The sequence below is a fragment of the Megalobrama amblycephala genome, linkage group LG2 (assembly GCF_018812025.1).
Source record: "Megalobrama amblycephala isolate DHTTF-2021 linkage group LG2, ASM1881202v1, whole genome shotgun sequence".
Classification (NCBI taxonomy): Eukaryota; Metazoa; Chordata; class Actinopteri; order Cypriniformes; family Xenocyprididae; genus Megalobrama; species Megalobrama amblycephala.
Window position 1 is genome coordinate 27,676,688 of NC_063045.1, and position 27,380 is coordinate 27,704,067.

Sequence of the window (27,380 nt, forward strand, 5' to 3'; positions counted from 1 at the left end):
CAACAACAAAGAAATCATCATTAGTTTTGGTGTCATCCTTGTACCGTTTGACAAGATTCCAGGAATTCCTCCATTGTGACGACACCATCATTGTTGCGATCCATTTTCTGAGTGCAAACAGAAAAACTTCAATAATTTCAGACCTAAATTGTGCCAGAAACATGGTGAGCATTAGAAATAATAATAATAATAAATAATAAATTAAATAATAACAATAATTTGTTTTATGTTCTAAGAATGTTTTGCTTTTAAGTTATGAAAATGTTCTTTCTGAATATTCAAATGTCCAATTTTTTAAATGTTTTAAAAATGTTTTTTCCTGGTTATGAGAACATTTTTATGTTTCAGAAAAAAAAAAAAAAAAAAAAAAAAACATTTCAGAAAAAAAATGTTCCATGAACAAATAATTGTGAACATTATTACTGCCATGGTTACCAATCCTGAAAATCCCTCCGTTCACCACCGGAGGTCTCTTTCCCCTGAATACTGACTTGGACTTAATTTCCCAGCAACCCACATACCTGGACTGATTACACTCACACCTGAACTCCATTTCACAGACTAAGGCTGCGTTCCAGGGGTGAGTTTCCCGAAAGCATCGTTGGTAAACCATGGTCGTAAGTCCCACTGAACTCTATTGGTAACGAATTGGAAACGCACCCCAGTTCGGTTTTTAAATGCCCTTCCCTCGCTAACTTCACTTGGTCTCGTTGACTCAGATGTACATTGCTCACGTTGCACGAGTGCCCACTACTGGCAGAACCCTTGCAATGGGCTGAACTGGAACGTCCTAAGCCCTTGATCACTTGGAATTCGCAATGGAGCTGATTTATTATTTATTTTGTCCCCATAAAAAATTGTTTAATACAGCATTCTATATGTATATATGTGTGTTTTAAATGTTTAAAAAAAATAATTAATATATCATAGAGTTGTTTGTGGTGGAGTAAATTAAACGTGATATGCGGTGATGTCATAATCGTGTTGCATTGTGGGTTATGGAGCTGCCTGAAGTGTACATATGAAGTAGACTCGCTCCCTCTGTCAAAATCGAGGGAGTGAGGGTCTGTCCATATAAACTTCCCTCGTCCACTTTACGAAGTGGAACGCACTTCAAAATGGCGGCAGGGATTCCCCCGAGGGGAAGTGTTTAGGGAAGTTTGCGAGTGTGTGTCTAAAACTGGAGTGGAACGCAGCCTATTTCAGCTATAAACAAACCAGAGCAAAGTTTTGTTTTGCCCCGGCTACAATTCTGAGCATTTATTCACTGTGATCTGTCTTGCTTGGTTTTGACTCTTACTATTCTGGTTTATTTTTTATTCCTGCTGCCTGCCTTTTGACCCTGCCTGTCTGTGGATTACTCTGTATTTGATTGCTGCCTGCCCTGACCTACTGCCTGGATGACTACATTAACTGCTTTGCCTGTTTTGCTGTTCCAAACACGTCTGTTTTACAATTACAGATGAGTGTGACCATAGTCCACTGGAGGCGAGTTAAAGTGAACCCTTGTGCAGTCTATTTAAAATAAAACATGAACAAAATACAAAATAAACAAACACTTGACCTGACTTGGCATGACATGAAATGAACATGAACAAACTCACTTAAGAAGCGAATTACATAGAACAAAGCTAGACAAAGGAACAATGAAAATGAGGGCTATAAATACACAAGACTAATTTGTGTCTGACTTGAAGCAGTGCATGCCAGTTAGAAATTTTTCTGATAAAGTATGCAAATGCAAACGCAGCGCAAGTGTCACTGCAAAAAGCAGAAAGTGCCAGAATTCACGTCTCCGTTTTCAGCTCCTCCCGACTGCACACAGCTACTCTCGCCGATTAGTTACATCCAGCTGCAGCCAATGTCAAACACACCTATAAGGATTCTGCCTGATTCTGTAGGCGGGGGAGGAGTACTGAAAAGGCCATCAAGTTGGACACTTTGTGCTTTCCGTCGTATGCTGAACCAATGTCATTCATGGCAGACCACTTGTTTCTTGCGTTGATTGTAGCCGAAGAAGTGGATGCGACTGAAATTCCCATGTTTTGTATATCAGATATTCAATATCAAGATTGGATAAATACAATAACACGCAACACACATCGTCCTTGTCATCATATAATCTGACCAATGAGAATAAAGTGTGCTGTCATCAAGGTTTTCACAACCGATTTTGAGCAACTGCAGCGCCTGACCTAGGCGGCTGTTCTCGTTTTGCTCTCGCGGTACTTCGATGGCACATGTGATCGTAAGGCGGCTGCAGCGCAGAGCAAAGTCAGGCCCTGTCCCAAATGGCACCCTAAACCCTCACGGTCTTCCTCTGAGTCCGCACTTTCACGACGTAATCCCGCTTTGACTGCCGGGTAAAGTCCTCTGCATAGCTCACAGTCTTGCGGGCTCAGCAGAAGTGCACGTCGAGGGCGCATAGCAGCCGCGAAGGGGGCACTCACGAGCACCCTTCTTTAAGCTTAAATGATGACACCCTACAGTCTTGTGGACTTAGACACGCGCACGCAGCGGCCATTGTAAGTCCACAAGACCGAAAGTACACATGAAGTGTGCCATTTGGGACAGGGCCTCAAACGGTGCGTTCCAAACGGGATATATCGCCCTCCGAAGGGCACTTCGGAGTGAAAACAATCATGGCCGCTATATTGAAAGGTCGTTCCAAACCGAAAGTGTTCAAAACTGGCCACTTCAAAGGGCCCTTCGGAATGAAGGATTTCGAAGGGTACAACTGATGGACACTTCAGGCCCCCATCATCCTTTGCATAGGGAAGTTGTTTGACGTCACAGAATAGGTACAGCAGGCTCAGAGTTCGATTTTACTTAGAAATGTATGTATAGTATTTTTCTATACTACTATACGAGTTAGATTTGGTACATTATTATGGTCAAAATGACATTGTACTTCAACAAAAATGCTTTACTGCTACCTTTATCAGTCAATTCAAATGTTTCAAATACATAGACACAATATACATTATATTTAACGTAAAAGACCGGCAGTGGCTTATAATGTTTCTATAGTAAATTAATGCATATTAATACAAAAAGTAAACCAGAGGAAAAAAAGATGAAGGCGCCTCCTTGATTGTCTCGTTAAGATGACGCAGAAGTGCGTTCCAAAAAAAGAGTTTTTTTGACCACTACACCCTTCATCCCTTCAAAGATCTCATTCCGCAGGGTAAACACTTTGAAGGGATTAGGGCATAGGGATGAGCCCTTCCAAATGGAACGCAGGGAGAAATTGTATATTATAGGGAGATGAGAGGGTCTGTATCTCTTACCATTGGTGAAAGCATAACAGCTAACTTAATCACATGCGGCACCTGCCTATTGTGTAATGGCAGTGACATCAGTGCCCACTGTTCAAAACTCCTTCCCTGTGTACCGCCGGCCTATGCGTACTGCCAGAGGCAGAGCGTTAGCATTAGCCATTACTTTTTTTGGCTAAAGGTTGCAGGCTTGCCTTCCAGTGGCTTTGGCAAAGTCGGAAAACTTTTCTAACCAGAATGCATTGCTTTTGTCAGGTGGCAGCCGATCTTCGAACAAGCCTAACAAGAGGTATGTTCGACATCGGCTGCGGCTGGATGTAACCGATCAGTGAGATTAGCCGCGTGCAGGCGGGGAGGAGCTGAAAACGGAGACGTGAAGTCGGACACATTCTGCTTCCCGTAGTGACGCTCGTGCTGCGTTTGCATCGGTTTGCATACTTTATCACAGCTGAAGTGAAATAAATGCAATATTTGACTAATACACTGATGTTTCAGAGACCTTTTCATTCAAAACTTTATGTACTGCTTACAGCATCTGTTTTTACAAGAATAAAGTTCAACATAAGCATGTATTATTTAAATGCCAATGTAGCGGGGTCTACGCTTTTTATCAGTTTTATTTTGATAAACATGACAAAATATAACATCGCGACTACATGAAAAGAGCTTTAACTGTTATAAAAACACAGATTTTTGAGCATTAGTGGAACTTAAGGCGTGACAATAAACACGAAACACACGTGATCGTTGTCATGCGGTGAATCTGGCCAATCATGAAACAGCTGTGTCGTCATCAGCGCTCGTGCAGCTCCTCTTGAGAAACTGCGCTGGCTAACTCAGGTGGCTGATCTCGAATCGCTCTCGCGGTACTTTAAAGCCATACGTCACAGTCACATGACTTCAGCGCTGTCTCAAGTCGGACAACATTTCTTACCGGCATGCACTGCTTCAAGTCAGCCGCCGATCGGTCTTTGCGGTGCTGCATCAAGTCGAACAAGCCTAATAACAACACAACACATGAACCAAGAGAAGCACATGACAAGATCACACGAGGGAACAAGGAATCACATGACATGACAAGGAAACATGACTATAGGTGCGTTCAACTTCGGCTGCGGCTGGATGTAACCGATCGGTTAGAGTTTCCGCTCGCAGTTGGGGAGGAGCTGAAAACGGAGACGTGAAGTCGGGCACTTTCTGCTTCCCAAAGTGCTGCTTGGGATATGCTTGCATACATTAGGCTTGTTTGAGATGTGCTGCACCTCACCTCACCTGAAATGTAGATGAGAGTAGGCGGCTGCAGTGAGGGGAGGAGCGGAAAAAGTCAGATATCGAGGGATAATGAGGGATAATGAGGGATTCACACTCATGTGCTTTGTTGCTGATAAACTGGATGAAATGTAAGTTATGTTGCTTTTATATGAAAATAAATATGAGGAACAAGATGCCCAAGTACTTATGTAATTCTATTTAAAAGACGTGTTTATCAATCACTTATGTCAATATGACAACAATCGCATAGCCCATAGAGAGATCGCACTGTCAGAGAGTTTGGGAATATTCACACATAATTTATACACATAAAAACAAACAAAAAAAAATGTTTTAAAACTAAACATTTTAAAAGAGAACAATACATCATGGCTGTTTAAACCAATCAGCATTGATCTGTGTCGTCAGCAAGTCGTTTCCCATCATGCTTTTGATCAGCGCTGTCAGTGAAGAGAAACTGCACCTGACTGCAGAATCCGATGCGGCCGCCTCACTGTCACAAGAATGTTTTGTCACATGTCGGCATGACATCAGAGCAAGGCAGTTCACAGTCAGACATATTTCTAACCGGCATGCATCTCACAGTGATCACCAGTGATCGGTTCTGCGCAGATTCTCATCTCAAACGAGCCTTTTATCATAGCTGAAGTGAATTAAATGCAATATTTGTCAAATACAAAGACGTTTCAGAGAGGTTTTCATTTAATTCTTTAAGTACTGCTCAATAAAGTATCTGTTTGTGCAAGAAAAAAGTTCAACATAAACCTACTATTTAAATACCACTGAAGTGGGATCTATGCTTTTTTATCAGTTTAATGACACAATATAACATTACGACAACATGAAAAGATGGATTGTGAGCATCAGTGGAACTGAAGGTGTCAGAATAAACACGAAACACATGTGATCATTGTCATGCAGTGAATACGGCCAATCATGGAACTTGTGTTGTAGTCAAGACCACCTAATCCAAGACCAAGACAAAACCAAGACTATAGGCTTGTTCGACTTCATGCAACGCTGCACAGACCGATGGGCATCTGACTTGAAGCAGTGCATGACGGTTAGAAATTTTGTCCGATGTTGAACACACCCTATTAGGCTTGTTTGAGATGAACTACACTAGAATGAAAGTTCTCATGAAGCAGTGTTTTGAAATCGTCCATCACTAAATAAGTCGTTATTTTGTTTTTTTTTGGCACACCAAAAATATTCTCGTCGCTTTATAATATTAATATTGAACCACTGTACTCACATGAACTGATTTAAATATGTTTTTAGTACCTTTATGGATCTTGAGAGAGGAAGTGTCATTGCTCCCTGTGGAGGCCTCACGGAGCCATCGGATTTCAACTCAAATATCTTAATTTGTGTTCTGAAGATTAACAAAGGTTTTACAGGTGTGGAACGGCATAAGGGTATGTAGTAAATGACAGAATTTTCATTTTTGGGTGAACTAACCCTTTAATAAATAGATCAGACAATGCAGCGGCAATTTAGTAATATCCCCGCAGTTATGGTCTTGAATGGTCTTGAAACAAAATCTTGAGTCCTCTTAGTCTGAGACTGAGACAAGACCGAGTACAGACCAAGACCTTCCAAAAATGAAGACCGGTCTCAAGTACTACAACATTATGTGGAACAGCTGTGTTGTCATCATAGCTTGTCTAGCCAGCTGTCTGCTCTGGAATCGCTCTCACAGTACTTTGATGCCATACATCAGGGTGACATGGTGTTGGCTCTGTCTCAAGTCAGACAAAATTTCTAACCGCCATGCACCGCTTCAAGTCAGCCGCCAATCGGTCTGCACAGTGCTGCATGAAGTTGAACAAGCCTATTGTCTAAATACAAAGTAAAAGACATCAAAGTATGAACCCAAAACCTAATGTGACATATCCCCCCATCCACAAGAAGCTCCAGATGCCCTCACAAAATATAGCCCAAAACACAAAACATCCAGGATGGTGGTGGAGCAGGAGGACCAGGACCAGGCCCATGAAGGGGAACTGGAACTGGATCATGGCCTGGACTCTGGAGCGGTGGTGGGCCTGGACCGTGGATCAGTGGCAGAGACCATGGACTGTGGGAAAATGGTGGGCCTGGGCCATGGATCAAGGCAGGGCCAGGATCGTGGAGTTGTGGCGGGCCTGGGATGTTGAGCTGAGGTGGGCCTGGGCTGTGGAGCACTGGCAGACCTGTATCCTTGAGTCGTGGCGGACCTGGACCATGGAGCAAATATAACCCCCCCCCCCCCCCCCAAAAAAAAATCTACAGTGGAGACTTGAGTGGTTGTGATATGAGGGAGCTCTGGCATGGTGGCCATGACATGACTTGGTTCTGATGTGGAGGCCAGAGGCTGGAGACTCTGGCATGATGGCCATGATGGCTGGAGGCTCTGGCGTGATGACCATGGCTGAATCCCAAATGGCACACTTCTATGCACCTTTGGTCTGGTGGACTTACAATAGCTGCCGTGTGCGCATGTTCGTTACGTCCACGAGACCGTAGGGTGTCCCATTCATCATTTTAGGTTTCAGAAGGATGCTCGCACACACCCCCTTTGCGGCCACTATACGCCCTCGATGCGCACTTCAGCTGAGCCCGCAAGTCTGCGAGCTACGCAGAGGACTTTACCCGGCAGTCAAAGCATCATTATGTCACAAAAGTGCGGACTAAGAGGAAGACGTTAGAGTTTAGGGTGCCATTTGGGACCGGGCCCATGATGGCTGGAGGTTCTGGCATTACGACCATGATGGCTGGAGGCTCTGGCGTGGTGGCCATGATGGCTGGAGGCTATGGAAACTAATGGGTTCATGATTGGTGGACTAACTTTCATAGTCCACTGGAGGCGAGTTGAAGTGAACCCATGTGCAGTTTATTTAAAATAAAACATGAACTAAAAGAAACACATGACCTGAACAACCAATAAGAATCATGCAGTAAGTGATTTCTGAGAAACACTGTTGATATTTGAAATCGACACCTAAACAAACACACTCCTAGCCAAAATAAACACACCCCACCCTTCATTGCTCCGCCCCCAAAATAACGAAAACACTATGCAACACAGCAACGATTAATGGCTAGCGCATCAGACAGCGCATACTTTTCCAGTATTACCACGGGTCCTAGTCTCAGCCTAGTCTCAGCCTGTTTATCACACCCACGGACTGTTGGCTAAACGTCTCTTGGGCTGTTCTTGGTTAAAGCTTCAGTGGAGTTAAGGCCAGAACACACCAAGCCGACGGCGACGAACTAGTGGTGACGAAAGCAGACTGTGGGGTTGGCTCATGTTGGCAGCGTCTGTGTCCAAAGTTGGCATGACACACCAAACCAACGCTATACAGCCGACGGCCAAGTAGTACGTCAGTTCTGTGCCTGCGTGAGATGAAATGCCTTTCCAAACCAGTAGGTGGCAGTATCTGAACAGCCAATTAGAATGATCAGATGGCCCGACGGATTGTCAACATTTCGAATCGGCCGAAAAAAAGCAGACGAGGACCAACTTCAGCCAACGGTGCGGAACACACTGAGTAAACTTTGTCAGCCGACGAACAAAAACTGCCAGATGGCCGACCGTCGGCTTGGTGTGTTCCTGCCTTTAAAGCTTCAGTGGAGACTGCCGTCAATCTGAAGTTCTGGCTACATGAAACTAAACAGGTCCTAAAGCTCCTCTAAAACCCCTCTATTTCCAATTATATTCCTCGTACATTTCTGTCTTTTCTCTTTCTAAAGTCTTTCTACAAATCTTCCACTTGCACACTCTCTCTCCTCCCCCATCACAACACAAGAGTGTTTTGGTGCTCCGTGGATCAGTGTGATCCACTTTGTTTTTTCTTCTTTTTAAGGCTAGCGTACACTGCAATCACACAAGCTTTCACGCTAAACACGGAGACTGGAGCTTTCGATGTTGCTGCTATATCATTGGATAGAAAAAAAAGAAAATCAAAAGACAAGTGTGCAAATGATTTGGTGAAAAGCAGAGAACAACACAGCCATTCCTTTCAATGAAAACAACTTAGGTGCTCGTAACGTGTTCAGGCTCGGCTCGGCTTGGCTCATAATTCCTCTCACACAGTGTGAGCCACGACCATACGAGCATCAACGATTCCATGCGATTTCTCCCAAGAGAAAAAAATTGCCTGTGAGCTCATATGACAGCAAAAATTGCACTGCGTACGCCTGGCTATACACAGCAAGCACTATATGCAAACTAGGGCTGTCAACGTTAACGCATTAACACATGCGATTAATTCAAAATCCTTAACGCGTTAAAATAATTTAATGCATATTTAACGCAAAACATTTACGGAAGCATGTGAAATTGCATCATAACGTAACGTCCGCTTGCAGACGCTGGAGAAGATGGGTGCCTAATTTGAAGCTCCGATTCTGATTGTTTAATAAATTGTTGCCCTCTTCGATTTAAGTTTAAGAATCTCCTAATTAAAAAGCTCAGTACATGACCAACATGTCTGAGACTCAAGATCCAAAGGACTTTCCACTTTTTGCAACTTCACGGTCACAGAAAAAAAAGAAACAAACTGCGTCAGCAGAAACATCCTCATCTTCAACGGAACAAACTGACCCAGTTTTGAACTAAATATGAGCGCTTAACACCCGGATGGGGAACATTGATGGTCGTCTTGATGCTATATCGACCTCGGTTTATGCAATTCATGAGACTTTATCCAACTCACAAAGATTGTCTTTGAGCGAAACCCGCTTAATGGAAGCTGAAAACAGAATTTCCACCACAGAACACGCTCTGCGGGCCCACGAGGGTGAACTCTCTGCTTTCGCATGTTCAGTACTCCGGCCGTGGTGGAGGAGTTCATAGAGACTTCGCAAGATAAGTGATAAATGGATTCTTATAATACTCTCTCATCTTTATCATATTCGGAGGGGTAGTGACTTTAATTTTCCTGGGCTCTCATATGCCATTTATTTGTTTCTAATCTGTTTGGAATGGCAGTCGATTTAACAGACTTTACGGAAATATTTTCCATCATTTTCTCTTGTATGAGACCTCAGAGATAATGATGTCTAAACTGTTAATTTACTTGAGCAGATTAATCTTACACTTATCAAAATGGGTATGATTCTGAACCTTATGTTGGTAGCAGGTATAACTTTTTTTTACTTGAGTCTAATGGGGTACAGAGACCTATAGGTTTAGGGGTACTTAGTTGGCCTTGTCAGTTGGAGACAGAGCCAGGGCTTGGGGAGAGGGAGGTGTTTTTCTGTTATTTGTTCTTTGAGGTTAAAAATTTGCCCATCAGATACATTTGTTGTTTCATCTTTTTGTTTAAAGCTACATTAACAGTTTCTTACTTGGTCACACCTTGTTATAATGCAGAGCTCGACTACATTCATGACATGGAATGTTAAAGCTTTAGGGCATGTGGTAAAAAGGAAAAAATTCTGACTTTTCTAAAATAAGGAAAAAAGTAACAGTTGCCATGCTTCAAGAAACTCATCTATGGGATAGCGAACATCTGAAATTAAATCAAGATTGGGTGGGTCAAGTGTATTATTCTTCATGCACAGTTAACCCTAGGAAAAGAGGCATGATTATTTTAAATTAGCAAACATTTGCCATTTATTTTTGAAAACCAAATCAGAGATCCAGAAGGTAGATTTATTTTGGTTACAGGCCACTTATTTGGTCAGCATATTACAATGTAGAATGTTACGCACCCAATAAAGATTCTACCAAATTCATATCCAAAATAATTTTTTTATTCAGTGAGCGCTGCAAAAGTCTAGGTATCTGCGCTGGAGACTTTCATTGCGTGATGGATGAGAGACTGGACAAATCTTCATCAGGCACCCTAGTCAATCCCAGATCCTCTTTGGTTCTTAAAAAACTATGCAAAGAGACTGGTTTAATTGATAGCTGGAGAGAAATGAACCCTCTTACAAGAGACTACACATTTTACTCTAATCCTCATGGTTCATATTCAAGAATTGATTATATCTTTATTCCAAATTATTATTATTTTTCAGTTTTATATCTTTTAGCAAAATTGGTTCAATTTCCATTTCAGATGATTTTCTGGTTCAGACAGATATTACATTAGGGACCCCACCAACAAGGAGTAAGGTATGGAAACTAAATTCGTCTTTCCTATCGGACCCAAAATTTTGCAACATTGTAAAGGTCTCAATACAAAATTATTGGTCAGATAATAAAAACTCACCCATCTCCCCTGCTGTAATGTGGGATGCAACAAAGGCTACAATCCGGGGATACATTATTTCTTATACTGCTGCACATAAGAAAGCACATATCAAAACGACAAGAATTAGAAAAGGAGGTTAAAAGACTAGAATGTTTGCATAATACAACTCCCTCTCAAACTAACTGGTCTGCTTTATGCCACGCTAGGGCTGAACTTAATCTTGATCACATTAATCATATTAAAAAGCTACTGTTTCTTTCCAAACAAAATTATTATGAGCATGCAAACAAATCTGGTAGACTTTTAGCATATCAGATTATCAGAAAAAACAATCTGAGAAAACAATTAAGTCTCTAAAGATGCCGGATGGTATCACAACATACGATCCTACACTGATAAGCAATACATTTCGATCCTTCTATGAATCACTATATTGTTCACATAACAGTGCTTCACAATTAGAATTTCAAACCTTTTTCAATATTATTTCTCTCCCAATTATTTCAGATGAAGACAGAGATTACCTTAACTCGCCTATAAATTCAGAAGAGGTTCTGGCAGCAATAAAGTTAATGCGATCCAACAAGTAGCCAGGACCTGACGTTTTCCCCCGGAGTTTTATAAATCATTTTGGCCCGAGCTTTCTAATATTTTTATGCCTGCTTTACAAGCTATTTTAGATCAAGGTACAATACCCGAAACATGGAAAACAGCAAATATCTGTGTAATACTTAAGAAAGATAAGAATCCAGAAGATTGCGCATCATACAGACCAAAAAGTCTACTTAATACAGATTCTAAAATAATAGCAAAAGTTCTGGCATGTAGGTTAAAGACCAAACTGGGTTTGTGAAATTACGTTACGGCACTGAGAACATACACCGACTTTTGAACGTTATTCATTTTGTTCAAAATGAAGGACGCCCTGCACTTGTTTTCTCCCTTGATGCTGAAAAAGCATTCGACAGGGTCAAGTGGGACTTTTTGTTTACTACTCTCAGAAAATTCAACTTAGGACATAATTTTATTAGGTGGATCCAGTTGCTTTACTCTGATCCTAAGGCCACAAACAGTCTCACTTCAACTCCATTTTGCATAGGGAGAGGCACAAGGCAGGGTTGTCCTCTCTCACCTTTACTTTTTACTTTAGTCACTGAACCTTTAGCAGAGCTCATTAGACAGAGCAAAAATTTCCATGGAATTACAGTTGGAGGAGAAGATCATCGAGCATCACTTTACGCTGATGATGTACTAATATTTATGTCTAAACCAGAGCAGTCTATTCCAGTATTATTGGAATGTATTTCTTATTACAGTAGTCTTTCCGGCTATAAAATAAATCTCTCTAAATCCACCGCATTACCTTTAAACATCCCTTCTTTAGAACACCTAAAGTTAATTTCCCCTTTCCAAATATCAGAGAATGACTTCAGATATCTTGGCATTTTTGTCACAGCTTCACTTAATGAACTTATAAACAATAATTATAATCCTCTTATAGAGAAAATTAAGGCTAATTTGAAAACATTTACTCCCGATTTCACTTCTGGGGAGAATAAATGTAATAAAATGAATGTCCTTCCCAAGCTTTGGTATTTATTTCAATCTATACCTAGTTATTCGGGCAGCCCAGATAAAAAAAAAATATGATTAGTTGGTGCAGTGAGAGGACCAATTCTATCTGGTATAATATGGAACCATCAGATTGCGCCCCACTACCAATTAGGTTTTTACCATTTGTTAAGAACTATACAAAGCTAAAAAACATTTCAGAACATTTTACCATATCAGACACTCTTTGAGCCTGGAGAGATGTTAAGAAATACTAAAAAAATTCTTACAAATTTTAGCATTCCAGAATATTGGTCTATCAGCATGGCTGAAACTCGGAATCTCTCAAATATCTTGTTTATTTTCAGAGGGCACTTTAAAGTCTTTCCAGCAGATTATGGAGGAATATAAAGTTCCAAAGTCCAATTTTTAAAAATATCTTCAGTTACGGCATTTCTTAAAACCAAAAATAGATAAAGAAGAATTGAGAATGGAAACAACAGAGACTGAAGACCTTTTAGTGAATTCAGTCAGTTTAAAGGGATCAATATCAAGGACATATGACATCTTGTCTAGTAATTGCACCTCTGCCTTACCAGGAATGAAGGGTGTGTGGGAAAAGGATATTGGTCAAACCATTAAAGAGAATGACTGGGTTGTTATATGCAATAATGCATACCCAAAATGTACTTCCCTGGGGATCCATGAGCTCAACTTTAAATTTTTAACAGGATATATCTTACACCGATGCGTATTAAGAAGATGTTTATCAATGCTACAGGCCTGTGTTTCAAATGTAAAAAAGATAAAGGTACATTCATTCATTGTTTCTGGTACTGAGACAAAATTTTGCCATATTGGAAGAAAATACATAGTGTAATGAAATATCTTCTTGGACTAAACTTTTTTATGACCCCAGCTTTTTATTTATTGAATTTTAATGTCAATAGTCTGTTTAAAAAAGATGCAATACAGTTATTCATTGTTCTGGTATATTTAGCTAAAAATGCATTATGTTACTTTGGTCTGCATCACAGGCTCTTTCTTTTAAAATGTGGATATCACAGATTGCTGCATGTTTGCCACTTGAAAAGCTCACCCATGATAAACATCAAAAATCTGACAAATTCTGGCTGATATGGTCTCCCCTTTGGGAATATATAAAAGAGCTCTCTTGATTAACATACAGAACTGCTTTTAACTTCCTTTAATTTTGTAATGATTCGTCACAAAGGCTGGCTTGTTCTCTTAGTCGTCGTATTGCATGTTGTAAGTGAGTGTGAGATCTGTTCCAGGTAGCTTCGCTACGGTTCATCCAATCGTTTACGGCGGGTACGTTGGTGGGTTCCGTGGACCAGGGAAACAGAGGTGGTTGAAAACCCAGGATGCACTGGAATGGGGTTAGGCCGGTAGCTGGTTTGCAGATGGAGTTTTGAGCATATTCTGCCCACAGAAGGTACCGGGACCAGTCGTTCTGATGGTGATTGCAATAGGAGCAGAGGAACCGAGTAAGTTCTTGGTTGAGGCATTCAATCTGACCGTTGGATTGAGGGTGACAGCCGGAGGTAAGACTGACGTTGATATTCAGGGCTTGACAGAATGCTGACCAGAGGCGGAAAGTAAACTGAGGACCACGGTCAGAGACGATGTCCTCTGGTATCCCGTAGATGCGGAATACCCAGTTGCAGAGGTGTTCAGCAGTTTGGCAAATGAATGAGGCGACAAGCTTTGGAGAAACGGTCAATTACAGTGAGTATAGTGGTGTGGTCATCAGATACCGGGAGATCGGTGATGAAGTCAATGGCGATGTGGGACCATGGGTGTTGAGGTAGAGGTAATGGCTGAAGCAAGCCGGCAGGTAACTGACATGATGGTTTGTGGATTATACAAGTAGTGCAGCGGTTAACAAACTGGGCTGTGTCTTTAGTCAGCATTGGCCACCAGAAACGGTTTTGGAGGAGATGGACTGTAGCAGTTATTCCAGGATGACCGGAAGCCGGTAGACTGTGGACCATTTCTAATACACGGGCTCAGAAGTTCTCAGGAACAAAGACTTTAATAATATAATAATAATTTCTTACATTTAAATAGCGCTTTTCTGGGCACTCAAAGCGCTTTACATATTGAAGGGGGAATCTCCTCAATCACCACCAATGTGCAGCATCCACCTGGATGATGCGACGGCAGCCATATTGCGCCAGAACGCCCACCACACACCAGCTTATTGGTGGAGAGGAGATAGAGTGATGAAGCCAATCACTATATGGGGATGATTAGGAGGCCATGATGGACAGAGGCCAATGGGCAAGTTTGGCCAGGATGTCGGGGTTACACCCCTACTCTTTTCGAAGGACATCCTGGTATTTTTAATGACCACAGAGAGTCAGGACCTCGGTTTAACGTCTCATCCGAAGGACGGTGCTTTTTGACAGTATAGTGTCCCCATCACTATACTGGGGCATTAGGACCCACACAGACTACAGGGTGAGCACCCCCTGCTGGCCTCACTAACACCTCTTCCAGCAGCAATTTAGTTTTCCCAGGAGGTCTCCCATCCAGGTACTAACCAGGCTCAGCCCTGCTTAGCTTCAGTGGGCAACCAGTCTTGGGCTACAGGGTGATATGGCTGCTGGCTTTAAAGCACTTTGTCAAGTGGGCAGTCTGGTGGGATTTCGGTCTGGGCATTGGCTTCGTCTAAATCTGTCATGATGTCCCACTGTGCAAGGGCAAAAGTGGAAGCGAGAAAAGAACAGTGACCAGCGGGCTTGGCGAAGATTTAATCTCTTTGCAGTTCCGAGGTATTCGAGGTTTTTGTGGTCTGTCAGGACAGTGAATGGATGAGTCGCTCCCTCCAACCAATGGTGCCATTCTTCGAATGCGGCTTTCGTGGCGAGTAGTTCTCTGTCTCCAACATCATAGTTCCGTTCTGCTGCAGTGAGTTTTCTGGAATAGAAAGCACATGGATACTGTTTAGGTGGATTACCTTGCCTTTGAGAGAGTACGGCCCCAAGACCAGTACTGGATGTGTCAACTTCCACTGTGAATGGTAGAGACGGGTCAGGATGATGCAGAATGGGTGCTGTAGTAAAGCGTTTCTTTAACTCTTGGAAGGCTCGAATGGCAGGAGGAGACCACTTGAGAACATTGTTACCTTTCTTGACCATGCTTGTGAGCGGACAGGCGATTGTGCTGAAATTATGTATAAAGCAGCGTTAGAAGTTTGAGAATAGTTGGTAGTTGGGATGCACGCACCTTGCTGAAAGCCACGGCCAGGTCTTGGTATTCATCTGGGATGTTGGTGGCTGGTGGAGTTTCAACGGTCTCATCGGAATCAGCGGTTTGGATGGTTCTGACAGGTAGCATGGGAGTATGAGACAGACATTTAGTTTGACATTGTTCATTCCAGTGAGTAATTTGACCTTCTCTCCAGCAGATCTGCGGGTTATGGGTGCGTAGCCAGGGAAGTCCCAAGATGATGGATGAAGTGGAAGTGGGTATGTAAATGGGAATTGTATGGTTTCTGTGTGGAATAACCCAATCTGCATAGTTAACGGCTTCGTTATGGCGTTAACGTTTCCAGAACCCAGCGGTCGGCCGTCTATTGCTTCCACTGTGAGAGAAGAAGAGCATGGAATTAATGGAATGTGGTTCTGCTGGGCAAAACTTTGTGACATAAAGTTCCCCTGAGTCCAGTAATGCAGAAGCAGTAAACTGTTGATGGTTAATTTGCAGAGAAATAGGTACATAAACACACATGGTGGAGTGGTAAAGTGGGTCGTCATCACTCACCGACCGTGGGTTTTCAGAACGGGACCGAATGGGGCAATTGTTCCATATATGACCAGGATTTCCACAATACAGACACAGACGATGTGCATGCCTGCGACTTCTCTCCACTTCAGACAAATGATACATGTTAATCTGCATAGCTTCAGGACATTCAGACTCCGTTGGAGTGACGGATCGAAAACTTTGACATATGTTGGATTTGCGAGAACGAATAAGGTTATCAATCTGGATGGTGAGTTCAATAAACTGATCCAAACTCTTGCCTTCATCTCTGCATGCGAGTTCAGTCTGTAATTCATGAGATAAACCTCTTCGGAAGCATGTTTTAAGCGTGTCACTCAGCCAGTTCGTCTGTGCTGTCAGCGTGTGGAAAGCCAAAGCATATAAAGCAGCGGTCTGACGTTCTTGTTTCAGCTCCATCAAGCGATCACCAGCCCCCTTGCCATCCCTGGGGTGATCGAAAACTTCCTTGAACCTCTGCATAAAACACTCATAGGAGGGAAAAGCGGTGCCATCATCTCGCCAAACAGCAGTTATCCATTCAAGCGCTTTGCCAGTAAACAATGAACAAACGAAAGCGATCTTACCGGTTTCACTGGCGTACAGGGTGGGTTGTTGATTGATGTATAGAGAACATTGTAACATGAAGCCCTTGCACTTCGAAGGATTGCCGTCAAATTTCTCTGGCATGGATAAGCACGGATTTCCCAGTGGTGGCGTCTCTGCCGTGTGGGTAATGGCGGCCTCTGCCAGTGGAGGTGGATAAGGAGGAACAGGTGTTTGAAGACCCTGCAGCGCTTTCACTAGTTCCTCAGTGAGTGAAGTGAGGCGGTTAAGTTGATGCAGATGGGCGGCGAGCTGGCTGGCTTGGGCTGACATGGTTGCACACAGGTGGGAGAAAGCAGCTGGATCTTGTGATGGCAAAGTCTTCTGTAATGATTCATCACAAAGGCTGGGATCCATTTGCATGCTTTATTGTATAAGAGCATTGTCGTACAGGCAGGGTCAAAACAGGAGCAGACAGGTACAGCAGAGGGCAGGCAGAATCGTAATCAAGATACAGGCAGAGGTCAGGACTGGCAGATATCACTCACAGATCAGAATACAAAGCACAGGTCAGGGGTAGGCAGCAGAGGTTCGTAGACGGTAAGCAACAGGTTCGTTAACAGGCAGACAATCAGACGATAGAATAACACTCAGTAATGTACACCAGGGCAATACAAGACTTCACGATTGACTGAGGGATATGAGAGTCACAGACACATTTCAGTACATTCACGTTGTTTTCACACACATTCAGGAAAATGTTTGGATTTGTCCTGTGTATGTTGCTATGAACTTTAGTATATATGCAGGTCAAGGCATTGTATGCATTGTAGGCAAGCATTTTGTATGCTTAATTTCACGATAAGTGTGCAATTAATCGCGCACCCTTAATGGCGAGTAAAAAAAAAAAAATCTATTGACAGCCCTAGTGCAAACACAATATTTTTTTCAGCACACAAACAGAACACACATCTAGCAAATATTCACAAAATTGTTTGTCTAGGTATTGATTTAAATTTTCAATATTATTTCTCAGAAATTGTTTAAGCCGGACATACAGGGTGCGATTTTGGCTGTTGTACGAGCTCACAGCTCAATACGAGCACCTCCCGACCTCCCGATAATTTTCAAACATATTTAAAAATTCGGGGAGTCGGCCCAATTTTGACCAGTGTATAGGCTGTCCCCTATTGCCAAATCATACATAACCAATTCACATAGATCTATAAATATTATTATAGCCCAGTGGCTGCATACACACACACTCTTTCTCTCTCACTCTCTCTCTAGTTGTTTCTGTTGAAAGGAATGGCTGTGTTGTTCTCTGCTTTTCACCAAATCATTTGCACACTCGTCTTTTTATTTTTTTTTTCTATCCAAAGATATAGCAGCAACACTGAAAGCTCCAGTCTCTGCATTTAGAGCGAAAGCTTGTGCAATTGCAGCCGGCTCGCTGTGCAGTACAGTTGTTCCGTGTAACAGCTGCTGTGACACAATTATCAGGTTAACTGACTCGCAACGTGTGCAATGGCTCACGACCTCCCGAGTGTCCAAACTCACACAGTGTACGCCTGCCTTTACTGCACATTTAATTTTAACCAAAATGCACAAATGTAAATTTTGTGGTTACATTATCAATATCAAACTTTATATTAAAGAGTTTAACAAATATGTATTGCAGAACTAATAATTAAAGCTGCAGTCCGTAACTTTTTTGGTCAAAAATTATCCAAAATAAATTTTTGAGCAAGTACATAACCAGACAGTGTTCAAAACGATCTCCTTACCATAGCCCGATTCACAACGGTAAGCTTGTAATAATGTTTTATGATAAGAGCGGTACTGGTGGGTTTCCATGGGAAATTTGAGCATGCAGCCATTCGTCTTTGTGTCATTACATCACGTCTGTAAACAGAAAGGAATGAGTCCCAGCTAGTAGCTATATCATGTGAGGATGCTGCTTGTAGCGGATCATTTATAGCCTTTTCTCACAGCAGATGAAATAATTTAAACTTGTCATTTTGATGGAGGATTGTAATCCAGAAAGATCCAAATGACAATCATCAGTGACAGCTGAAGATTTACCCGTAGTCAAAAGCAAAAGACGTCGGACTGTGGAGTGGCTACAGAAATTGAAATCTACAGGAAATGCTAATACACACTAAATACACATAGTATCTTGGTCATACTTCCAAGACATAGAATCTGTGTTTCCGAAGTACAGTATCCACACCGATGTGGTGACTGACACCAAATATTAGATTCATCCGCATGGAGTCGGGCCGAAGCTCAATGCAAGTAACGATAAAATTCAGCATATAACTGCAATTACAGGTTTCAAACAGAGATGGCGACAAAGAGGAAAAACTTCCGGACTGCAGCTTTAAAACATCTTAGTATACTGATAAACATTTAGTTTGGACATCCTTTGGGGCTTCCAGGTTTAATTCTATAAATCTCTTGTGTGAAAGAAGATACTTGAAAATACCTGGAAGAAACTTTCGACATGTTCACTAGATGCACTGTCCTTCATACACGGATGCGTATACTTCCCCATCATATCATAAATGGACTTCATAATATCATTCATCTCCTAAAATAGACAGAATAAATGAATGAATACAATAATGGATTCACAATGGACAGCTAAATGGCCAAGTACTGCACAAAAATAACTGAAATAAAATACACCTTAAAAACATAAAATACCTCTTTAGTGATGCAGCCATCTTTATTGAGATCATACAAATTAAAGGCCCAGCACAGTCTATCGGTGACGGTACCACGCAAAATGATTGACAGGCCAACCACAAAGTCCTGAAGCCAATGAGAAATAAGAGACCAGAAAGTGTAAAAGAAAGTACAATATAATTACGCAACGTGTTTATAATAATAACAGTGAATTATCCATTGATTTGGTTACATAATCTGATATTTGTGAAAATAATAAATAAAAAGAAATCATTTCTGTTATAGCATAAAATCCATGTAATTGACTTTAAGATATTTTTTACATAACTAATGTATATTACTACATGGTTTAAAATGAATTCAAATAAGTATAAGTATATGAATAAACTGCAAACTGACCTCAAAACTCACTGATCCGTTCTTGCGTCGATCAAAAGCCTCAAACAGGAAATGTGCATATGCACTAGAATCTTCAAAAGATTGAGTGTAAAACATTAAACTTAATTTGAGAAACAAGAGAGGGATTTATAAAAGCCAGGTTTAAATTCGATTAATTAAAGGGTTGGAACAAATTAATTCAATTTAATAGCCTTCATGCATTATGCACTCACCTCCATGAGGAAAAAAGTGAGAGTAGATTAACTTAAAAGTCTCTTCATTTACTACTCCGGTGGGACATTCCTACAGCACAACAACATACTCATTAACAAAAACATAGTGAAAAAGTATTAACATATTTACAATATATTTAAAAACAATAGAATTATTTTTAAAAAGGGACAGAGCCCTTTGATATGTGTCAGGAAGAAGAAAACGTCTCAAACCATTTAATGTGTTATTTAAAGGTGGCCAACCTAATCTCACAAGTATTTTACAATTCCGTACAAATTCATACAATGTGGCAAATTTGTAGCAAAATGTATGATTTGTACAAAAAAAAACTAAGCGTGAACCTGCACCTCTATACCTAACCCATGAAGCATGATCTGATCATACAATGCGTATAAATTGTTTTGCCTGTTTAAAAGAGTGCAACAGTGCCTGCCCACTTTTTCAGTGGCATTGATTCTGAAAGTATTTCTTCTATTCATTTCTCCCATAGGGATTTCAAAAAAGTCTAAGATATAAACCAAGTCAACCAGCGACAAGGTGGATCACAACATTACAAACTTGAAACTTTGATTTGAAGCAAAAAAAGTAAGGTACAAGACTGTGTACTTAACGACTTTAGTGAGGTTAAGAACTACAATCCCATGAAGCATTGCAAACAGTATAATCAAAATAAAACGATGGAGATATAAAACTACTCTTTTAAAAATATTGATTATACATATAAAAACTAAATATTTTAAGTTTACTGCAAAATATGCATATATATTCAATTATTTAAGTATTTTGAGAGCATAAGTAGACTTGATTACATCATTTGTGGTGCTTCATGGGAGTGGGCTGAGCTGAAGAGATTAGGCTCGTTTGAGATTAGCAAAAGGCTTGTTCGAAATGAACTACACTACTAGCCTGCCACCGGCTGCAAGTGAGGGAGAAGTTCAGAGACCTAATGGCGTCCAAATCAGATGCATGGCGGTTAGAAATTTGTCAGAATGCGTGCCGCCTTGTTCTGATGTCATGCTGACGTATATCAAAATACTCTCACAACAGCGAGGCAGCCGTGCGAAATTGCACTGCATGAGCTGCTGCGCTGATCAAAAGCACGATGGCATACTTGCTGACGACACAGCTTAATGCTTATTTGTTTAAACAGCCATGATGTATTGTTCTCTTTTAAACAGTTTGATTTTATGTTTTTATGTGTATAAATTATATGTAAATATTCCCAAACTCTCTAACAGTGCGATCTCTCTAAAGGTTATGTGATAGTTGTCATATTTCTATATAAAAATATGTCTGTATTAAAGTAAAAATGATTGATAAACACATTTTTCTAATGGAATTAAAGAAGTACTTTGGGTGTTTTGTTCATCATGTTTATTTTCATATAAAAGCAACAAAACTTAAATTAAATCCACTTTATTAGCAACACTGCACATGAGTCTGAATCCCACAATATCCACCTTTGATCTCAAAGGTGTCTGGTCCACTACAAGAAGAGAGAACTATCTGCCTTGGCTGCGCTTTTTTCACTCCTCCCCTCACTGCAGCTGCCTGCTCTCATCTACATTTCAGACGAGGTGAGGCACATCTCAAACGAGCCTATAGACCAATTTGGTGTTTGCAAACAGCGATGACATTTTTTGTGGGCGGAGCCTAGCTGGTTGCAGAAAATGAAAGTTGAGCAGTAGAAGTCTATGGAAGCCACGAAATAAAAGAATAAAAAAAGTTAATTTCGAGTTTATATCTCACAATTCTGACTTTTATTTCTCGCAAATCTGAGTTTACGTATCACATTTCTTACAAAATAAAACAGAATTGTGAGATATACTCGTTATTCTGTCTTTTCTGAATTGCAATTTATCCCGCAATTCTGACTTTCCCCCCCTCAGAATTGTGAAATAAACTCACAATTGCGAGTTATAAAGTCCGAACTGGGAGTAATAAACACGCAAATGCAAGAGGAAAAAAAAGTCAGAATTGTGAAATAAAAATTATTATGTTTAAAAGTTATCTATGTAAAATATTATAGGTTTAAATTATTTTAATTATAATTGTTTCATGCTGTATGTATGTATGTCCTCTGAACTGCATATGTGAATATTATGTAGAGACTTACTGTTTACATCAAATTCCTGCTTTAATAGTAGACTAATCCTTGCAGGTGTCATCGATCCAGTCTGTGAAACGTCTCTGTTTATCTTCAAATTACGTTTTCAACGATGGTTTTCTTTAAAAATGAAGACTATATTTTTTGCATTCCGATTCCAACATCCAGAGGCACAACAAAACATTTTTCTCTTATTCTGTGGATTTTTTCACATTTTTCTTCAATAGCTTCAACTATTTTTCTGCAACCAGTATGCGTGCGCAGCTGCAAGTGACGTAATTGTGACGTCTGCTCCAAAGTGGTCTATTATTAGGTGCGTTTTGCTTGTTTCCACTCTCTGATTGGTGGAATTTTCTGTACAGTATCATGGGTAATGTAGTTTCTCACCACAAATTCCACTGTTAAATATGATTATTTTAAATATTTGGCTTCAACAGAAGCAAATACTACCGATTAACAACCTCATATCTCACAGTCTTTATAGGTTTATAAGTTATCATTAAAAGATTTCCCTATGGAGAATATGAATGGAGTTATTACTTCATTAACCCGAATGCTGCACTATTTAGAGTATAACAGGAATACATTTTAAAAACGGTATATAAATGTAGGGTGTGACTACATTTATATACATTAATAGAGTTTATATCACATCAGAGTTTGTTTCAATCGAACCAAACCTGCCAAGTGTGAACACACTCTTATTGTTGGGCCATTAATGGGCCAAACTGGTGAGGACCTTACAAAGTCATTAAGTCTCTTACACTTTTGAAACTTCTGTAGAGGATTTTTAGCTCTGTTCTGGTGAACTTGGTCTGTTCCATCAGTTTATCCAGACTATCCGGCCTGTAGCACACGGTAGCAAGCTCAAAATCCTCCTCAATACTGTCTATATAACAGATGAAAACATAAAAAACATACAGTAACTGGAAAAACAGTACTAAATTTATTTTAGAGAAATATGTCTAATCAGTCAAGGAAAAAGAATTTGCAGAAAGGAAAACAACAGTCGGTCACTTGCTTTGCCTGACAGCTGGGGTGGAGTCCACATGACAGCAGGGCAGAAGCTTTAGGAAGCGCTGTTTCATGTTCTTTTTGCTCTGGCCTGAGGGAGGGTTACCTGCAAACACAGAGAATTGCTTAGCGATGCAAAAGTGCATTGTAAAGCATTTAAATTGTATTACAAGGACACAAAACTATTCGCAAAATGTCAGTCTGTCACAGTCAGTTGGCACAGTTTCTGCTCTGGCTTTGATTCAGAAATTAATCAGATCACTGAATTTGAATAATTGAATCTCACCAAAAAATAAAAGAATAATAGAACACACTGTTTCTTTGACCCTTTTGAGTATACTGGACATGGCATTTGATAACAGTATGTAAATTCCACAGAACTGGGACAAATTACCAATAATGTGTTATAAAAGTGCAGCTATTTCAGTCCATATTCACTTCCATAGTGTATGCATGAAGAACCTCTTATTCAGAAGCCAAACATATTGATAAACATGGGGAATTCAATTGTTAACAGTTCAACAAACTTGAATTCAATGTGAAATCCGCACAGGGAAATTTCTCCTTCGCGCGAAATTCCCATGAATCATATGGAAGCTTGTTCCGTATCAATACAGTACCAGCAAGCTGGCTGAGCTTGCTCTTCAAGCAAGCTGATTGACAGCTCTGCACAAAAGCTGATTCAGCGCTTCTCTTCTGCAGCTGTCCGATGAGCTGAAAGAGCCAATTTCAGTGGCGTTTGCTGCAAAACACAGCTCAGATGTTCACACTGAGTTCCACACTGAGGATGTACTCACTCAAGACTAGCTGTTCACACTGCAAGAATTAGAACGGTGCTGTCAGCACATCAAACGCTAGGTCTCTGCCCCTCGTTCTCCACTGTTCTTTCCCTCGCAGAGCCTGAGAGTAAGAGTCAATAGTTTCACGGGGTTGAGCTAAGGGTACTAAGTGAAGCTCATGCTGGTTATATCCCACATGACTCACTCTCCCTACAGCGAGGGGATTCCCCAGAGCTCTTCTCCCACGATAACCAGTGCCCTTGTCTGGTACGAGTGTTTTGGTCTCTGGAGGAATTTGCCAATATATTTGGCTTTAAATACAGAGGAGTGAACTAACTCCTTGCAGGACCTACCACCCAGGAGGCAGGTAATGTTAAGGGTGCTATTACTCGGCTGCTCTAGCAACTGTGCGCTATCAGCCAGTCAGCAAATCGCCTTCCTGGGAGCAGTTCTCGATTCGGCCCAAATCCGGGCCAGGCTTATGTGGAGCATGTGACGATTCAGCGGATCACGGCGTCTTTCAGAGTCAGGGTTTCACTTCCCCTCAGAGCCTTTCAGAGGATGCTAGACCTAATGGCGTCCAAATCATCAGTAATTAGAGCCCCGTCTACTAGACACCTCTACACCCTTAAGTGATCTGTCTGGTGTTCAGTCGAGAGTGAAGGCCCAACAACCTGTGATGTCTCACAGGTACCGTCTTTCTTGAAGGAGCTGCTGGACAAGGAGTGCCCCCTTTCACACTCAAAGTCTATGGGGCAGCCACAGCAGCAGACCACACTTCTGTAGCCAGCCAGTCTACAGGCAGGAAACCCATAGTTGCTTGTTTTCTGAAGGGGGCGAGAAGGCTGAACCCACCTTGTTCTCTATTTATTCCAACATGGGACCTGTCTACGGTCCTTAGGGCCCTCAGGGGCCCTCCTTTTAAGCTGTTCCAGTCCTAGCATCAGTGTCTTGCCTTGAGTTTGGGCCTAACGACTGTAAATTTATCCTCAAACCAAGACACAGCTATGTACATAAGGTGCTCTCTACTCCGTTCAGAGCACAGGTCATTACTCTCTCTCCTCTTCCTGTTTCAGAGGATGAGCAAGAGTTGCACTTATTCTGCCCTGTTTGGGCCTTAAAGAATTAGTTAACTTAAAGAACTTCCCAATAATTTACTCAACCCAATGTCATCCAAGATGTTTATGTCTTTCTTTCTTCAGTCGAAAAAAATTAAGGTTTTTGAGGAAAACATTCCAGGATTTTTCTCCATATAGTGGACTTCAACTGCTGGTAGAAGGTCCAAACTGCAGTTTCAGTGCAGCTTCAAAAGGCTCTACACGATCCCAGACAAGGAATAAGGGTCTTATCTAGCAAAACGATCGGTCATTTTCTAAAAAAAAATAAAAAATTATATACTTTTTAACCACAAATGCTAGTCTTGCACTAGCTTTCGTCTTGCACTAGCTTTCTTCTTCTTCTTCTTCTTGAATTCTGGCAATGTAGATGCATGTAAAGTGTATTTATTGCCCTAACCAACTAATTCTTAACTAATTCTTATATACTTGCACTTGCATATAGTGTAAGAATTTAGTTCAAACTTTGATCTTTGAAAGTGACCTTTGAAAACTTTGACCTTTGAAAATTTTTATTGGAAAGTGAACTGATTCTTTAAGAGTATACATTAAGCGCTCTGCCCAATTCAGACAGTCAGAGCAGCTCTTTGTGTGCTTCGGAGGCCGGACCAAAGGGTATCCGGTCAAGAAGCAAAGATTATCCTACCGGATAGTGGACACGATCATGCTAGCTTATGCTTTTATGGGCCTCCAGTACCCATCGAAGTGAGGGCCCACTCCACCAGAGGTATGGCCTTCTCGTGGGCATGGTCCAGTGGAGTATCCATTGGCGACATCTGTGCGGCAAGTACAGGTCTTGTCTGTTTAGCTGGGCTTTGACCTCTATGTGAGCTCAACCTGCTAGAACCTTTTCCCTCAAATCTCCAACCTAGTGGTCTGAGTCCCTTATTCTCGGGTGAGTACCTTGCCCTATCTTTGCCTTACTGCCCTCAAGGCCCTTGTCCTTAAACGTCTTAGGGCAGGGCCATAGAACGATTGTCTTTCTGCAATTATAGCATGGCACTATTCGATTGTGTTCCCATAGCGTCTAGCGGCACAATACGAGTGAACCATATCGATAGGGAACAAACACTATATTGCCAAAAGTTTTGGGACACCTGCCTTTACGTGCACATGATCTTTAATAACATCCCATTCTTAATCAGTAGGGTTTAATATGGAGTTGGCCCACCCTTTGCAGCTTCAACTCTTCTGGGAAGGCTTTCCACAAGGTTTAGGAGTATGTTTTTGACCATTCTTCTAGAAGTGCATTTGTGAGGTCAGGCACTGATGTTGGACGAGAAGGCCTGGCTCACAGTCTCCGCTCTAATTCATCCCAAAGGTGTTCTATCGGGTTGAGGTCAGGACTCTGTGCAGGCCAGTCAAGTTCTTCTACACCAAACTCACTCATCCATGTCTTTATGGACCTTGCTTTGTGCACTAGTGCGCAGTCATGTTGGAACAGGAAGGGGCCATCCTCGAACTGTTCCCACAAAGTTGGGAGCATGAAATTGTCCAAAATGTCTTGGTATGCTGAAGCATTAAGAGTTCCTTTCACTGGAACTAAGGGGCCAAGCCCAACCCCTGAAAAACAACCCCACACCATAATCCCCCCTCCACCAAACTTTACACTTGGCACAATGCAGTCAGGCAAGTACCGTTCTCCTGGCAACTTTCAAAACCAGACTTGTTCATTGGACTGCCAGACAGAGAAGCATGATTCGTCACTCCAGAGAACATGTCTCCACTGCTCTAGAGTCCAGTGGCGGCGTGCTTTACACCACTGCATCCGACACTTTGCATTGCACTTGGTGATGTAAGGCTTGGATGCAGCTGCTCGGCCATGGAAACACATTCCATGAAGCTCTCTACGCACTGTTCTTGAGCTAATCTGAAGGCCATGCAAAGTTTGGAGGTCTGTAGCTATTGACTCTGCAGAAAGTAGGTGACTTCTGTGCACTGTGTGCCTCAGCATGCACTGACCCCGCTCTGTGATTTTTCGTGGCTGAGTTGCTGTTGTTCACAATTGCTTCCACTTTGTTATGATACCACTAAAAGTTGCTCATGGAATATTTAGTAGTGAGGAAATTTCACGAATGGACTTATTGCACAGGTGGCAACCTATCGCGGTACCATGCTTGAATTCACCGAGCTCCTGAGAGCGACCCATTCTTTCACAAAATGTTTGTAGAAGCAGTCTGCATTCCTAGGTGCTTGATTTTATAAAACTGTGGCCATGAAAGTGATTGGAACACCTGGATTCAGTGATTTGGAGGGGTGTCCCAATACTTTTGGCAATATAGTGTACTTGGTTACTAAAATAACCTTGGTTCCCTGAGAAAATGGGAACAAGTATTGCGTAGCTGGCCGTGCTATCATGCTGCACAACTCAGCACTCGTTGCTTCAGTTGAATTATCCTGAAGATCCTATGGCAGAATGCCCACTTATATAGACGGGTGGT

At 41.5% G+C, this 27,380-nt stretch overlaps 1 protein-coding gene across 2 annotated transcripts in view; it reads right to left on the reverse strand.

Annotated features, from left to right (window-relative positions):
• Positions 1-27,380, reverse strand: part of kcnip2 (Kv channel interacting protein 2) — a 38,677-nt gene that overhangs the window by 1,171 nt on the left and 10,126 nt on the right. The window contains exons 2-8 of one of the 2 annotated variants that reach the window (XM_048169112.1): positions 23,053-23,151; positions 22,796-22,920; positions 19,924-19,993; positions 19,712-19,782; positions 19,331-19,438; positions 19,110-19,214; positions 45-107 (exon numbers count right to left, since the gene is read on the reverse strand). In XM_048169112.1, coding sequence (XP_048025069.1) covers positions 45-107; positions 19,110-19,214; positions 19,331-19,438; positions 19,712-19,782; positions 19,924-19,993; positions 22,796-22,920; positions 23,053-23,151 — 641 coding nt within the window. Of the gene's footprint in view, positions 1-44; positions 144-19,109; positions 19,215-19,330; positions 19,439-19,711; positions 19,783-19,923; positions 19,994-22,795; positions 22,921-23,052; positions 23,152-27,380 lie in introns of those variants that run through there. The other variant, XM_048169121.1, reaches the window with a different exon arrangement.